This window comes from Pholcus phalangioides, unplaced genomic scaffold, assembly GCF_987345545.1.
Source record: "Pholcus phalangioides strain wild (caught in Gottingen) unplaced genomic scaffold, Ppha-v1.0 ptg000008l_1, whole genome shotgun sequence".
NCBI classification, from domain to species: Eukaryota; Metazoa; Arthropoda; class Arachnida; order Araneae; family Pholcidae; genus Pholcus; species Pholcus phalangioides.
Genome location: NW_028301601.1, coordinates 13,045,236 through 13,061,240, shown reverse-complemented (window position 1 = coordinate 13,061,240; position 16,005 = coordinate 13,045,236). Strand labels below are relative to the sequence as shown.

General features: G+C 36.5%; 1 protein-coding gene across 1 annotated transcript in view; it reads right to left on the bottom strand.

Annotated features, from left to right (window-relative positions):
• Nucleotides 1-16,005, bottom strand: part of poe (E3 ubiquitin-protein ligase-like protein poe) — a 113,615-nt gene that overhangs the window by 28,789 nt on the left and 68,821 nt on the right. Inside the window, exons 57-60 of the mRNA XM_089234227.1 lie at nt 11,983-14,400; nt 9,794-10,320; nt 8,541-8,710; nt 8,103-8,416 (exon numbers count right to left, since the gene is read on the bottom strand). Coding sequence (XP_089090353.1) covers nt 8,103-8,416; nt 8,541-8,710; nt 9,794-10,320; nt 11,983-14,400 — 3,429 coding nt within the window. The remainder of the gene's footprint in view (nt 1-8,102; nt 8,417-8,540; nt 8,711-9,793; nt 10,321-11,982; nt 14,401-16,005) is intronic.

The following is a 16,005-nucleotide window of genomic DNA, read 5'->3' as shown; positions in this document are numbered from 1 at the left end:
TTTCATTTATGTTTTTTGAACGCATAAAATGTGGGGCCTTGATTTTTTCTCAATATATTTTGTGATCCTCGACATCCTAAAGTTGAGGAAGGTTCTGTGATTTTCTATATGCTCCCATCTGCTGCAGTTTCTTGGATCGTTTCTGTGGCTTCAACGAGTTATAATGAGTCACACCACGGTCATTTTCTGCACACGAGAGCTAATTAGAGTGGGACCTGCAATTAATTGCCGATTCCGAATGGCAAGCTTGTTTCTATGCTCATCGAGATGTTGGTGCACTAACTCCTCAATGGGGGACTTCCTGCGGTAGCAATTTTTTTTGCGGTCAAGTCGCCGTGTTGTTGTACCCCTGTGTCAGGAAAGTTTTCTGACAAAGACGAACCGGGTATCGAACTCACGACACCTCTAAACATCCTTTGGTACTTTAGGCGAGTATCTTATCGACCTGATCTACCGCGCCCGAGAAATAGTTTTATATTGATTTAAATCTTCGTCATCAGAACCGCTACTTTTTTCACTACAGTTCGACATAGGGTAGATCTATGCTCTTCTGCATTTTCATCATAACTACTTCCAGAGTTTCTCTCATCTAATCTGTGCATCTCCTGGAGATGCAATGCTGGAAGCTATGTTCTAAACTAACTGTTTGAAAAGATCACATGCACTCAAATTTTCTACGTCCCAGAATAAACAATTTAATGGATAATATGACAAGAATGCTTGACAAAAACCAAAAAGGACACACCTGCTGACGACACTTGCAGATAAGAATGAGAGGAAAAGAAAGGTCACACACAAGGTCAAATGCAAAAAAAGACTTTCAGAAAGATTAAAACCTACTTAGAAATCAATTGTGACGACGATAGTAGTATTTACCGCATAATGTGCTAGAATATAAGGAAGGGTCACTATGACCCCCTTCGGTCTTTCTACGTATATCCGTTCGTAGCTTCGTTGTTAAAAAAGATAACGAAAGGAATCTTTGGTATACAATAAGAACATGCTAATTCAGGAAGAGTCCAGAAATTCCAGGTGGTTTGGTTTATTCTTAGCAGAGATACGTAAGCTTAAACAGCGTGCAGGGTGAAAAAGACCCCCCCCCCCCGTTCCGTCTTTCTACTGTTAATATTTCATCATTGATAAATGGAACTTGCAAATGCGGATTATGCGATATCATTTTGTCTAGAAGTAACCGAGATTTTTATCTACAGATTTATGAACAAAAAATATAATGTATAAAGCGGCAGTTAACTCATCTATTCGAGGGAAAGTGACCGTGGTATGTCGGTCACGGAAAACAAATTGGTATACGTTGGTTTACCCTATTTTATCGGTGGAAATACGGGAGATAGAGATCCTACGTAAAGAATTGCTTATTGTTAGGTCGACCATATTTGCTGGAGAAAAATACGTGAAATTGGGATTCGAAATACGGGAAAATGCGGGACAATGTAAATTATCGCTAAATGATGCCAAAAGTAAGCGAAGTCGTGAACTCGTGCTAAAATCACAGAAAATTCGCCAATCGCGAGAAATAAAGCACCACTTCAAATTGCAGTGAATTAAAAAAAACACTACAAATGTGTGAGATGAATATTCTTGTTTTTAGTCTCTTAATGAGGCTTTTTGAATCACGTGATATTTCCCTTTTTCTGGAGGGACATACATGGTAACCAATATGGCGACTTCCTGCGCAACTCATGAAAGACATAAATCAAAATTAAAGAAACGTAGAAGTGAATTGGTTTTTTTTTTCTTTTTGATGGGTGCTAGATATTTCGAAAATTTTCTTGAGGCTCAAGTTATGGATTTGCCTGCTTTTGCTTCAAAAAATGCTTGATTAAAGCTGCGGAATTTCTTCAGTGTAATTTATGGGCCCATAATTAATTTCAAAACATCCTAAACTATATAGATTGATGATATTGGATATTATAAAACAATACGGAGATATTAATTCTCATTTTTCTGCTTGAGAAGATATAAATCAATGTTATTGCATGAATATTTAACTCAAAAGTAGGTCTGGCTAATTATTTTATAATTAATTTTCTGCGCTTCGTATTTTTAACCGAACTCAATTTTTCGAAAATCGAGAATTCAGTTCAATTTTTAAAATTATTGATGATGCGGAAAACTCTACTAAATTTCCACATTTCTACGGTAAATTCGGCAATTTTAATTGATTTCCATGGGGAAAACATGCTGTGCTTGTCCCTCCAAGTGATACTGATGATCATAGGCGTACGCAGAATTTTCTCGAGGGGGGTTTGAGATTTTTTTACCTTCTGAGGGGGTTTTACTTTTTTTCCTGTAAAATAACACTATAATCTTGGCTCGGGGGGGGGGGGGGAGGGTGGTTAGAACCCCAAAACCCCCCCTCCTTTGAGTACGCCAATGCTGATGATGATTATGATGTCAATTCCAAAAACCTCATTATCGTGATGTAATTTCTAAGCTGGAAAAATAATTTTAATCGTTGATTTGAAGAATAAAAAGTCAAGTTGACTTCGTTGAAAATATTTGAAAACTCGGGACACCAAAAAAACAGAAAAATACCCGGACTGTCCCGAGAAATACGGGATGTATGGTCACCCTTCTTATTGCTATTCTATCTCTCAAAAAATTGTCAAATGTTGAAAAATTGCTCATTATGGTTAAAATTGATGGGAAAGAAATGCTGATGGGTATGTACGTAGAAGGACTACAATAAATTGCAGTAAATAAAAATGTATTTCACGAAATAAATATTATGTTATTGATATTTTTTTAAAAATGTCTTGGTTTTGTTATGTAAAAAAGAAACACGTCACAAATATGCGACATGAACGTTTATGTTTACAATCATAATTAATCGTACCGTGATTTGTAAGAAATTAAAATTATCTTCCTCCACGTTTTCAGTCACGATTGAGCGAGTTTCAGTGAGTCAAGTGAGTTTAGTCGAAAATACGGGATGTTTTGAAAAACAAATTCGGGGCAGTGAAAATAAAAGATAGCAAAATATAGGCCTACTTAGCAAACGTTTTGTGGTGACCTTATGCATATGACACATATGTCACGCATTTCCCGGGACATTACCGTATTTTCACTTTATTTTGGATGCCCCGACTTTTTTGCAAGAATGCCGTGGTTTGTCGCGAATGTTCTACATTGTAGAATCTACAGAACCTACTTTTAGATGCTTATAGTTTTATACTTTATTAAAATCAACTATTGAAATTATTTTTCAACGCATAAATTATATCGCTATGATTACAACTATGAATAAGAATATTCACCTCTATGAATAAGAATATACGTCATGGTTTTTTTACTTTCTTGATAAAGTGATCCTCAAATATGTATGTTCAAGAGATCCTGTATGATCTGTCCAGGGAATTTGTTAATGTTAATAAACATCCATGCACGAGAGAATCGAGTTTGGAACCAACACTTCCACAGTAAAACGCTAGCTCCCAAACTACTCCACTGCAAGACGGCAAATACTAAACGTTGATTTAATTGTTTGCCCCTTCAAACGTTTCATTTCGTTATTTTACAATGTACTTCGTGGAATCCATTTTTGTTCACTGCAATTCTCTCAGAGTAATGCTTTGCTTCCTGCCATTGGTGTTTCTTTAGTGATTTCTGCAAAAGTTGGCAACTTTGCTTACATTCGGCGTCATTTATGGCGATGATTGGCGATCTTCCGTATTTCACTCGTATTTAAAATCCTGAGTTCTGGTATTTTTCTGAAAGAAATTTGGTTAGCCTAAATGTGCAATAAAACTTAGTGACACGGTTTTTACAATCTACCAAAATTACGTGAATTCTTTGGAGAGCAATGAAATCATTTACCTCAGCTTTGGGAGCTTACGTCAGAGGTGAAATAATTGACGTTATGTGTCTCATCAGGCCCATAGCCAGAAATTTCATTCGAAGAGGGATCACTTTCATTTCGTGGGGAGGGACCAAAGTGATAAAAAACTGGTTCCAAAATTTTTAACGTTGCGGGGCACTTTTCAGAATTGTTATAATTGAGCACTAATTTTGACAACATTTACAGGTTGGTGCCATGTATAAAATACAGTAATTGTGATAAATCTGGTGATTATGCATAATCACCGGTTATTATGCACAATAATTTCATCCGTTTTGATCGGTGATTATGCGTAATTACAGATTTATCCCGTTTTGTTTACAGTAACATATAAAAGGTATTCCACGAAAAACGTCCGAAAGCGATAAAATGTTGTTGTCCGTATCCGATTTGAAATTCCAAAAAGAAATTACCCGATTAAATTCTGTTGTGATTTTGACGAATGAATTTTAATTTGACGAAAATGTGACATTTTACATCGTCCATCCACAGATCCCTTGTCAAGAAAGCCAAAGAAAAAGTTCACAGAAAAAAATTAAGAAAAATTATAATAATTGTAATCGTATAAATTGAATACTTTATACCGCCCCTCAACAGATCCCTTCTCCAGAGAGCCAGACGTTAAGGTTTCCCGGAAAAATCGAAGAAAACTGTCTGAAAATATAATTTGACGACACCGCCCCCCAAGGGATTCCTTCTCAAGAGAGCTAAAGGAAAACGTTTGAAATTGAAAACTGTGTGAAATTTTAATTTGACGACACCGCCCCTCAAGGGATCCCTTCTCAAGAGAGCGAAAGGGAAACGTTTCCGGGAAAAAAATGACGAAAATTCTGTGAAATTTTTATTCGATGAAATTGTAATATTTTATACCATCCCTCAACAGATCCTTTTTCACGAGAGCGAAAGGGAAACGTTTCCGGGAAAAAATGACGAAAATTCTGTGAAATTTTTATTCGATGAAATTGTAATATTTTATACCGTCCCTCAACAGATCCTTTTTCACGAGAGCGAAAGGGAAACGTTTCCGGGAAAAAATGACGAAAATTCTGTGAAATTTTTATTCGATGAAATTGTAATATTTTATACCATCCCTCAACAGATCCTTTTTCACGAGAGCGAAAGGGAAACGTTTCCGGGAAAAAATGACGAAAATTCTGTGAAATTTTTATTCGATGAAATTGTAATATTTTATACCGTCCCTCAACAGATCCTTTTTCACGAGAGCGAAAGGGAAACGTTTCCGGGAAAAAATGACGAAAATTCTGTGAAATTTTTATTCGATGAAATTGTAATATTTTATATCGCCCCTCAACAGATCCTTTTTCACGCGAGCGAAAGAGAAACGTTTCCGGGAAAAAATGACGAAAATTCTGTGAAATTTTTTTTCGATGAAATTGTAATATTTTATACCGCCCCTCAACAGATCCTTTTTCACGCGAGCGAAAGGGAAACGTTTCCGGGAAAAAATGACGAAAATTCTGTGAAATTTTTATTCGATGAAATTGTAATATTTTATACCGTCCCTCAACAGATCCTTTTTCACGCGAGCGAAAGGGAAACGTTTCCGGGAAAAAATGACGAAAATTCTGTGCAATTTTTTTTCGATGAAATTGTAATATTTTATACCGTCCCTCAACAGATCCTTTTTCACGCGAGCGAAAGGGAAACGTTTCCGGGAAAAAATGACGAAAATTCTGTGAAATTTTTATTCGATGAAATTGTAATATTTTATACCGTCCCTCAACAGATCCTTTTTCACGCGAGCGAAAGGGAAACGTTTCCGGGAAAAAATGACGAAAATTCTGTGCAATATTTTTTCGATGAAATTGTAATATTTTATACCGTCCCTCAACAGATCCTTTTTCACGAGAGCGAAAGGGAAACGTTTCCGGGAAAAAATGACGAAAATTCTGTGAAGTTTTAATTCGATGAAATTGTAATATTTTATACCGCCCCTCAACAGATCCTTTTTCACGAGAGCGAAAGGGAAACGTTTTTGAAAAAAAAAGAAAATTCTGTGAAATTTTAATTTTATGTAATATTTTATACCGCCCCTAAAGAGATTTGTTGGAAGAAGATATTTCATTTTATGTAATATTTTATACCGCCCCTAAAGAGATTTGTTGGAAGAAGATATTTCATACTTTGCCTGGATTGTGTTTAGGCATTCTATAGAATGACTAGTCATTCTATAGAATGCCTAGGCAAAGTATAGAATAAAACCGGTATTTCATACTTTGCCTGAAACGACCAGGCATTCTATAGAATGCCTAGGCATTCTATAGAATGCCTGGATTTCATACTTTGCCAGTAACATATATATGAATTGACATCATCATCATCATCGTGCCCCCAGCAATAATAATAATGACCGTGCCCCCCCCCCCCAGACTTTCAAGTCTATCACCGCCTATGACATTGTTGTGTTACAAAATCTGGTATGTGTTGTGCATTTGAATTTGCAGTAGATAATAAAAAATTTCGTGTGATAACTGTACTCTAGAAATAAATAATCGTCAGAATATAGGTGATACAGTTTCCGCTTTCACCTCTTCCCAAGTGCTAGTGTTCCATTTATGAAACATCACAAAAAACAAATAAAAATTTTTTTTCTTCAAATTTCAAAGTTGATCTATGTGTAGGCATGTAAAAGGACTTCGAATTTGAAATTTCAAAACAATAAGTGACTTTGTTCATAGTTTGGTCTTTAAATGAGTAAGGCTCAGAAAGCTCTAACTTCTTTAGTTTTCTTTTTATTCCAGTTAATAGACTGATACTTTCATAATGTAAGTTTTGTTGGTAGTTCAACTATCAACGTGACATTTTTTAAAAATCTTTCTTAAGTGGAATGATAGAGATAATAGGAGGCAATATGCTCAGCACTTCGATTAACGATACCATGTTTTGTTTTCATGACAACATACTACTAAATCAGACATGCACCTCGTCCATATTCCTCTGCAGAACTTCTAACGAATTGGTACATGTTGAAATATGTGTGTATGTACAGTGAACCTTCCGTGAAGTTTGTTTCTGTGTTATGCTTATGTTTAGGACTGCCATCTGCAATGAATTTTTTCTCAACTCATAGTGAATGAAGTGTAATGAATGAATAATTATATTATTGTAGGCCTGTTGCTCTCTGCGGCGGGACTTCTTAACGAGGAGATCGGCTCGCGTTTGTGCCTCGAAGTTAGGAACTGCAAAAAACCAACTTCAACCGACCACCACTGTGGCGACGGTGGGGTTTGAACTCAGATCCTCGCGATGCGAATCCGTCAGTATGACACTCAACCACCACAGCGGCCATGACAATATACAGCAAAACCTCATAGTAAACTTTCTATTAGCAAAATTTTTTTCAAACAACGTCAATGGGACTCAATGTATTTTACTATCAATTAGCGAACACTTCTCGTTAGTGGAGAAATTTTTTGGTCCTATGGGTGTCTGCTATCGAGAAGTTCTATAGAGGAAGATCAACTTTGCCCAAGAATATCAAGAAGTCACCAATGAATGAAGCAAATACACGAGAAGTTGTATAGACTACTTGTGCCTTATGCATGAAGCAAAGACACAGCTGGAAGAGCACTGAGTAACCAAAGCCACTTCAAAATAGCTTTACATTGCAGACCAGTGATTTTTAACCAGGAGTAATGGGAATGGTTTCGGGAGGTGTCTGTGAGCTTGTAGGAGAAAACAATCTTATCGTTTTTACATTATCATGTGCTGAATATTATTCTGCAAAGGGGTCTTCACCTCATTAGCAAGGTGGTCATGGCCTTTGTTTTATTGCCACACAGGTTCTGTTACACAGCCTGTGGACAGCGCCGTATTAACACATAGCCTGGGGCCTCAAATGCAGAGGGCCCTCATGTAATGAGATGTAGTTCAAATTTTCTAAAGTAAGCAAATGAATTGATAGGCAGCATTTCTATCCTGGGGGAGCCTCAGAAATAATCACTTTGCCCAGGGTCCCATGATGCTCTTAAGACGCCCTGTTCGTGAAATGCAAAAAGTTAAGAACCCCCTGTTGTAGATCCCTAAACCTTAACTTCACCCTCAGCTCAGCATGGAGAAAATTACTATGTTTGAAAAATAATATTCTATAGAGGAATGAAAATTTTAATACTAACATCAAAAAGAAAAACTACACAAAGGTAAGCACAATAATGGACATTTCATTCACAGTTAACAGCCAAAAAAAAAATTATGCTTATTTATATGTACATTCAAAACATACCTGACACATAGTTTCCACAAGGCTACATGCCATTGACCTGGCCGCCTGTGAAGAAGGATTGAACATAACACGTCGCATCCAATTTGGCTGAATAATTTCCATACCCCATGATGGCCTTCTTATTTTCTCCTTCCACCTCGATGCATATTTTTCCATCAAGTACCGAGCGTGCACTTCATCTGGTTTCATTTTGCTAAGGTTGACTGCAGACTGATCAGCATCTCTGGAAGGTGCTTGCTTCCACCAGTATTTATAATTTATTTCGTCTTCGTCCGTTATCCAAATTTTCATCTCGACACCAAGTCTCATTCCAGCTGGCGAGAAATAAAAGGCGAATTCTCACATTTTTATCTATATGTCATAAAATTTACAGAATGTAAGGAAAATTTAAATTCCTCATAACTTTAATATTTATTGGAAATAAAGAAAAAAACTCACCCAGTATTCCTTTAGTAGCCAAGTCTTCCACACTTTTTTCTTTATATGCTTTACTCATAAAAGTTGGCTTGATCACACGCTGTAGCATTTTCAGGCATGGCAGAGTGAGGCACTCCATCACCACAGAGCTTTTAGCTCGATTTCCAGCTGCGAATAGTATCATTGCACACCTGGAATGTGAAGATACATATTATTTATGGAAGTTTGATAAAGCAAGAACATGCTTGTGTGTTGAATACTTTTCTTTAATCCACTATAAAAGGTAAAAAGGTGGCACAATTTTGATCATTTTGCATGCAAGATCTTTAAGCTGATTTTTTTCTGGTAAAAAAACTAAGCAGAGACTGAAAAAGAACATGCTTTTGAAACAGGTTGCATGTATTTGCATTTATGGAATGCATAAAAAATGGTTTCCATAATGTCCAGGGTACTTTCTGCAACTTCGTAGTTTAGTAAGTTAGTTGCCCATAGAAACTATGGGCAACCCATAGCAGTTGGAAACTGTTCATTCATGTATGTTTAGTTCTTTCATCAAATCGAAAATAATCTCACAAAACTCAATTCCCTCAGTACTAAGTAGCCATTGATTAAAAAGAATTATCTTAAGAATTTTAATTTTGTTTCTAATATTATTCCTTATGCCAGCAACATCGGATCAAGAATTCATAAAAATCATACAAAATGATCCCCACCAGGGCTTGACAAATCACCAAAAAATCTATGCACCAGAAAAAAAATTTTTAGGAGCCCAATTTTTTTTTCTAAGAAAAAGCAGGTTCAAATTAATATTTCTTTAAACTTTTCCAGAACATAGTGGCCCCCTTCAATGTAGATAAATACGCTCATATGAATTCCAAAAATTTTGTGTGTTGTCCTGACTTTGATTTAGTAACCACATGTAGAAAATTTTAGGTGCCAATCCCAATTTTTAGTCGCCATGGCAAAATAATCTCACATCAATTGGGATTGGCACCTATACACTAGCTAAAATACCATAGTAGCAAATGCTGTTGCATTGTAACAGCGTTGGTATCTCATTTAGACCTGATGGGAGGATTGCAAAATCCCTACAGGTCACAAAAAAGTGTGTTTTTTTTTCTCTTTATTGTCTTTTGTCTACAGTGTTGTTTTGTATTTTGACTGTGTTTTTTGTACTTTTGTCTGATTGCGTGTGTAAATCACCACAGAAACGTATGTATTTGAAGTAAGAAAAATTCATGTGCGAGAAAGAGTACGTGAAATTAATATATTACCTGACTCTTTGCTCCCAGCATGTGTCAGATTTTTGTAGACTGTTCGCAAGAAGAGCGACCTCGTGACGTACTGATGCAGCCATATCAGGACTAGTAAGTGGGCCTTTCAGAGTGCTCATTATCTTCCTTGTTAGTAGTTCATTTAGATCAGCTGTTGCCATTGGATTATTCAAGGTCAACAGACAAAGAAGTAAGCGAACTTCTTGTCGCACCTGCACGCTTCCATGACGTAGGTTATAAGCAACTAGCTCTCTTATGAGCCCTTGGCTACAGAGGATGTGCTGATATTGAGAGCTGGTTGATAATGCTCTGAGTAGTGTGATGCAGTGTTCAACAGCTGCACTGGCACAGCCGTAACATTTAATGAATGTTCCAGCTTTTGCTGCTTTCAGTTTCTCTGGAATTTGACGAAGCAAGGGCTGAAGGTTATCGAAGGATTTCCGGCTGCTTATGTTCGCAGAATCTTTCATTTGAATTTCTTTCTGCCCTCTTTCATAATCTACTAGTTCTTTTCGAGATGCCAGTACCTAAAGAAAAAGCATATTTCAGAATCCCATCTGCACAAATTGCAAAAAACACATTAAATATACAATTGTTTTGTTCTACATTCATCAGTTTTTCAATGAATTAGATCAGTAATTCTTAGATCTAACATACTATGACCACCCGTTTACATATCTTTCTAACTTTATAAACCCCCAGAATTTAAAGATTGAAATTATTTGAAATTAACAAGAGATTGATATTTCTCTTGCTGTGAATGCAAGACATTTGCAGACCACCTTCTAAAGATGCTCCAAATCTATGTCCATAGTTTAAGAACCACTGAACTAAATCAATTTCATTTATGAGCACTTATGAATCATTCCAGCATTAGAGTGCTCATGAGATAATGAAAGTCAAATTTTTACAACTAAAAAAATATATCCCAAAGCTATGTTACAAGATCAAATAAATGAAAGTGCAGTGATGAATCAGCAAATAGATATTTCTTGAATGTTTTTCTGGCTTGGCTAACAAATACTGATTCAGGTTATATTGTAGTTGATATAGATGCGGGAGCTCTCATGAAACAGCCACTTCGTGAGCTAAATTTTTGTGCCAATCAAAATGAATTCGATGAGTAACTGTCTGTCAACTGAGTTAGTTTGGATATTCTAGAAACTTATCTTACTGTCTGTCAACTGAGTTAGTTTGGATATTCTAGAAACTTATCTTCCTGTCTGCATGCATGCAAGGGCGAAATGAGAGTTCAATATATCACACATATTACACCATTTCACATACTATTTTTTTTAAATATGGCTCGCAAACTCAATAGTACATAGTGTAAAATAAAAAGATATTCAGTTTCTCAATTTCTTGTAAATTCTCATCTACCCAATTGTTAAGCTGTTCATTTCAGCCTTTGATCAGTTTTTTCTTTATAAATGTTTCTTGATGTTTTATAAAACTTGGAGATAAGCAATTTAAGACAGAACCTAGAACACATTAAATGACTTTCTACAGAAAACTGTGGAAATTCACATTTCGGCTAATGAATGCGATTCTGGAGCAAATTAAATCTGTTAGTGGACTTATCATTTATTTAAGCCATTTGGCCATTACAGGTGTACTATACAAAACGTTTCCCAAATATCATCCAAAAATATTAAAAAAAATAAAAACTCCCCATATATTGGAATATTTCTGAGTTAACTTGAACATTCATGCCAATAGCAACAAAATATCTTCATGCTCTAAATTGGAGTTCTTATTTGGTTAAATTTTACAAATGAATTCTCATCAAATCAACCATTCAACTGCAAAAATAAAAAAAATCCCTCTAATTTTTTTGGTCTCATTTTTTGGATAAAAGAAAAACAGTCTGAAATATATTTAATGAGGAATCATTATCTGCAAGTTGCTACTCAAGAAGTCACATCAACTGTTTCATTGAAAATTTAATTCATACACTATTGCATTGATAGCTCAGAGACGATTGAAAAGTATTAGGTCAGTTGATTTATGGGTTATAACAAGGTTCATATCCAATCTGCTACGTACCATTGTCTTTATTTTGAATAAATTTCAAATTTTTAATAATTGTGTATCAAGCTATACTGTTTTTATAAAAAGAGATAAAAAAAATGGTTTCATTGCATAAACTTTTTTTTACATATTTTGATATCTAAAAATAGAATTATTACCTTTTGAACTATTTTGCTGAGCTCATCAAAAGAAGCTTTGCAATCTGCACAGTAACGTTGAGCCAATTGCTGTATTGCTCTATTAACATTTGTCGATGACACTGCAGCAGCAGCAGTAGTAGAAGATGCACCATTCTCCAGGCCTTTTTCCAGCAATCCATGCTCATAGATTCTTAACAGCAATGTTTCTAAAGCAGGTTTGTTTCCAATGAGTTGCTTGTAGACCCTGTCTGCCTTTTCCAACAAGCTATTGATAGAGCTAATGGCCTTCTTACGATCCTCTTCATTTTCAATTGGATCAACGGCACAACAAGGTCTTGCTGTAATTGTATAATCAAATTTTGCGTACTTGCAGAACCCACAGGAATTACATAGGAATGGATCTTTCTCATCGTAATTTATTGCTCTGCACTTATGGCATTGGAAAACATTCTCCCCACAGTTCGCACAGACTCCTGGGTTTGCTGGAACTGAAGCGCTGCACCTGGGACACTGAAGAGTCTCTGAAGAAGCTTGAATGTTTTCGTAGAAATCGGCATATTCGATCATCAGATTGCAAGCAACTATGGGAAGAGGGAATTCAATTTTGAGCTCTGTTTGACCAGCTGAAAGCGTACATTTCTTTGCTTTATGCCATATTGATGGCTTATTTTTCAATTCAACAACAGACTGAACAGAGCGATTATTGTAATGTATGATAAGAGTGTGAACCATTTTATTTCTCTTCAAGTCCCCTATACGAAGAGTGATTTTGGATATTGTATGACTACCTATAAGTTTCACAATTTGAGTGGTAGTAGTGAAACGAGAATCAACTTTGATAGCAGACAGTTTAATGTTAGTGTAAGGTACTTCTGGGTTATTGCATACCAAACATGGTTCACTCTCCAAATAATAGCCATCAAATTCTACCAGACCTTGAAGAGAATTATAAATGTTAGAATTTGGATGATTCATCAACAACTGGTTTTGTTCATGAAGCATTTCCAAGGCTTTCTCAACATAACTCTTGCTTTTGGCATCTGGTAGTGGCATCCTCAGGGTAAACCATCCAACGAGATCAACAAACTGAGCAGCTTTTCGTCCATACGCAGGAAGCTGAGGCCACAGCTTCCACATCAGATCCAAGAGAGCTTCTTGCTGCACACTGTTGGAGTTTTTATAAAAGTGATGTATGAGTCCATGAGCCTGCCATCTAACTGCAGTGGAATTAGATTCTAGTAAGAATGATCTCACAAATTGGCTGAGCAAGTTCTTATCTAGAAACTTGTTAACTTGCTGGGCAAGAGCTATACAGTTGGTCATGTCACTTTTACATGTTTCTTCGTTTTCAACTTCGACAATTTCATTCTTCTCTTTCTTCTGTTTTGCAGGAGAGCTTGTTGCTTGTGGTACTGACTGTGCTTGCTGCTGCTGCTGTTGTATGCCTTTCGCACCACATAATGCACACTGTAACAACTGCAATATTATCGGAGATACACCTTCATCTAGCAAGAAACTGACGTGAATGAGAAAAGCTAAAACGGTCTCATCTTTGAGGCAAAATTTTTGCCAGTTGGATGTGCGAGATGTAGCTATTTCACTGCAGGCTTTCAAATGCTCAATCATTGTTATAAGACTGTCATAAGGTAAGGAAATCACTGGATTAGGCGACTGGTGTATGTCAAAGCCTCCTTGTTCACATACAGTCTTGACGTCTCTCAAATGAGATTCAAGTGAATGGAAATCTCTAAGCTGCCTATATTTTTCTTTAGAGCCACAAATGAAGAGCAAAAGTTTTCTGACTTGACGTCTCACAAAAGGTGTTTGTTGCATCATCATATACTCGCACAGACAAATAAACCAGTTTTGTGAGAATACCACTGGTGGTGAGTTTGGCATCAGGCTGAGAATTTTCTTAATTTGATAAGGTAACCTTAAAACCATTTCTGTTAGTAACTGAGGATATGCTTCAAACACATCAGTTGCATGACCCTTGACATATTGTTTCAAAAAGAAAGGTGACATATCTGGAGGCGGTGAGGGAGAATGACTCTTCAACAGGTTACCTACAATACCACATGATTTATCTTCAGTTTGCATGTTTTTCCAGTATTCAGTCAAGGCCTTCAGTATTTGTAGACACCATTCAAGGATATTGGTGCTCACTAGTGCTGTTGCAGTAGCTGTGCTGCAGAATGTGGAAGACTCTCCAACAGAAGAAGAGGTCTTGGACGAGGTTTTCACTCTTGACAGCATGATGCCCAAGAGACGCATGACTATTAAATTTACTTCATGAGCGGGAGTTCTTTCTCCAATTTTTGCTATGTCTTTGCAATTGAGTTCCATTTCATTTATAAGCGCTGTCAATAGCGTATCAAGGGCTGCACGGTCTTTCTCTTCTTCTCCAACAAGATCAGAAGTCAACATCAATATAACCTATGGAGAAAAGGATTAATGGTCAGCACAAAATTAAGAGAAAAAGACCACATATAAAAACATGAACATTCAACAGATTTTAACTGATAAAAATTACTGACTTTTTAACGTGCATAAGGAAAACCTTTTTTGTCAAAAATTGGGTCCCACAAATACATTGAAGAGCCAAAAAAACTGGTACACCTGCCTAATATCGTGTAGGGCCCCCGCGAGACCGCAGAAGTGCCGCAACACGACGTGGCATGGACTCGACTAATATCTGAAGTAGTGCTGGAGGTAATTGACACCAACTGAATTACAGAATTTGTTTGCGGTCTATAGGAGAGGTCTTTTTCACAGAAGTTTCAAGGGGTGCATTTATATGATGTACTGTATTAACAGCCTCTTGAACGTCGTATAAACGAGGTTCCACTGCATGTAGTAGCATATTGTGTTCGTGGCAATACCAGCCAAGACAGGAACCCCCTTCGTCTCAAGGGAATCCACGTACAAATAGCAAAGGCACCGACTGAATGAATCGGCTCATAACTAGGTGCTGCCTCTAGGCCCAGATCCCACTGAACAGACATGCATATGTTTTAGAAAAAAATTTCTTTCCCCTTTTTATTATTTATTTTTACATATTCTTGAAGAGGGAAGAGGCTGGGAAAAATAAAGATTGAGGGAGTTGGAAAAAAACTGTCATTTTGAGGAAGAAAGGAGGTACACACCCACAATGTCACGCGCATTGCCATAAAAACGAGTCTTTATGCACAGATTAAATTAGTCTTAAGTTACAATAAAGGTACAATGCTATCTTAATCAATTGAACTCAATAAATTAATGTTGACGATTTCATCATAAACTTTTTCTTTTCGTTTCAACGTACAGTTTCGTTTAGAATTATCGATTGTAGTTTATGAAATGCATTCTTCGAAGGATAAAAATTGTGTGTTTTTAAACAATTCACTTTTCCTTTCTTCCCATATACAGGGTGATTATAAAAAAACTATCCCGACATATGGGCCCCTAACTATCATACCATTCACAGAAACTGAATGAAATTTTGGCATAAGGTATTTTGATGTATGCGCTCAAGAATGATATGGAAAACAACAGTGTCACTCTAACAGTAACGGTTACAGTGAGAAAATTTCGAAAATATCAAATGGCAACACCAAGTTTTTTGTATTGGAATGTGATCTCCATAGTGAAAAACCCTAAATAGCATTCGAACAGCAACTGTAGCATGAAAATCACCGGCGGTAGATAGACTAAAAGTGAGGACAACCAATAAGGACAGAGAAGAAGCATAAAATAAAGCATTTTATTGTGTTTCACAAATTTTCCACATGACCTTGTGGAGGACTAATCAGCTTGGGATCTCAGCCGAAGAAACGGTGTGACCAATGAAACGAACATTGATGCTCTGGTGCACGGCAAAGTCCTTTTTACTTTTTCCTTGCCTAGCTCCGGGGATTTTCGTGCTACAGGTGCCATTCCAACGCTATTTAGTGTTTTTCAGTATGGAGATCGCATTCCAATACAAAAAACTTGGTGTTGCCATTTGATATTTTCGAAATTTTCTCACTGTAACCGTAACTGTTAGAGTGACACTGTTGTTTT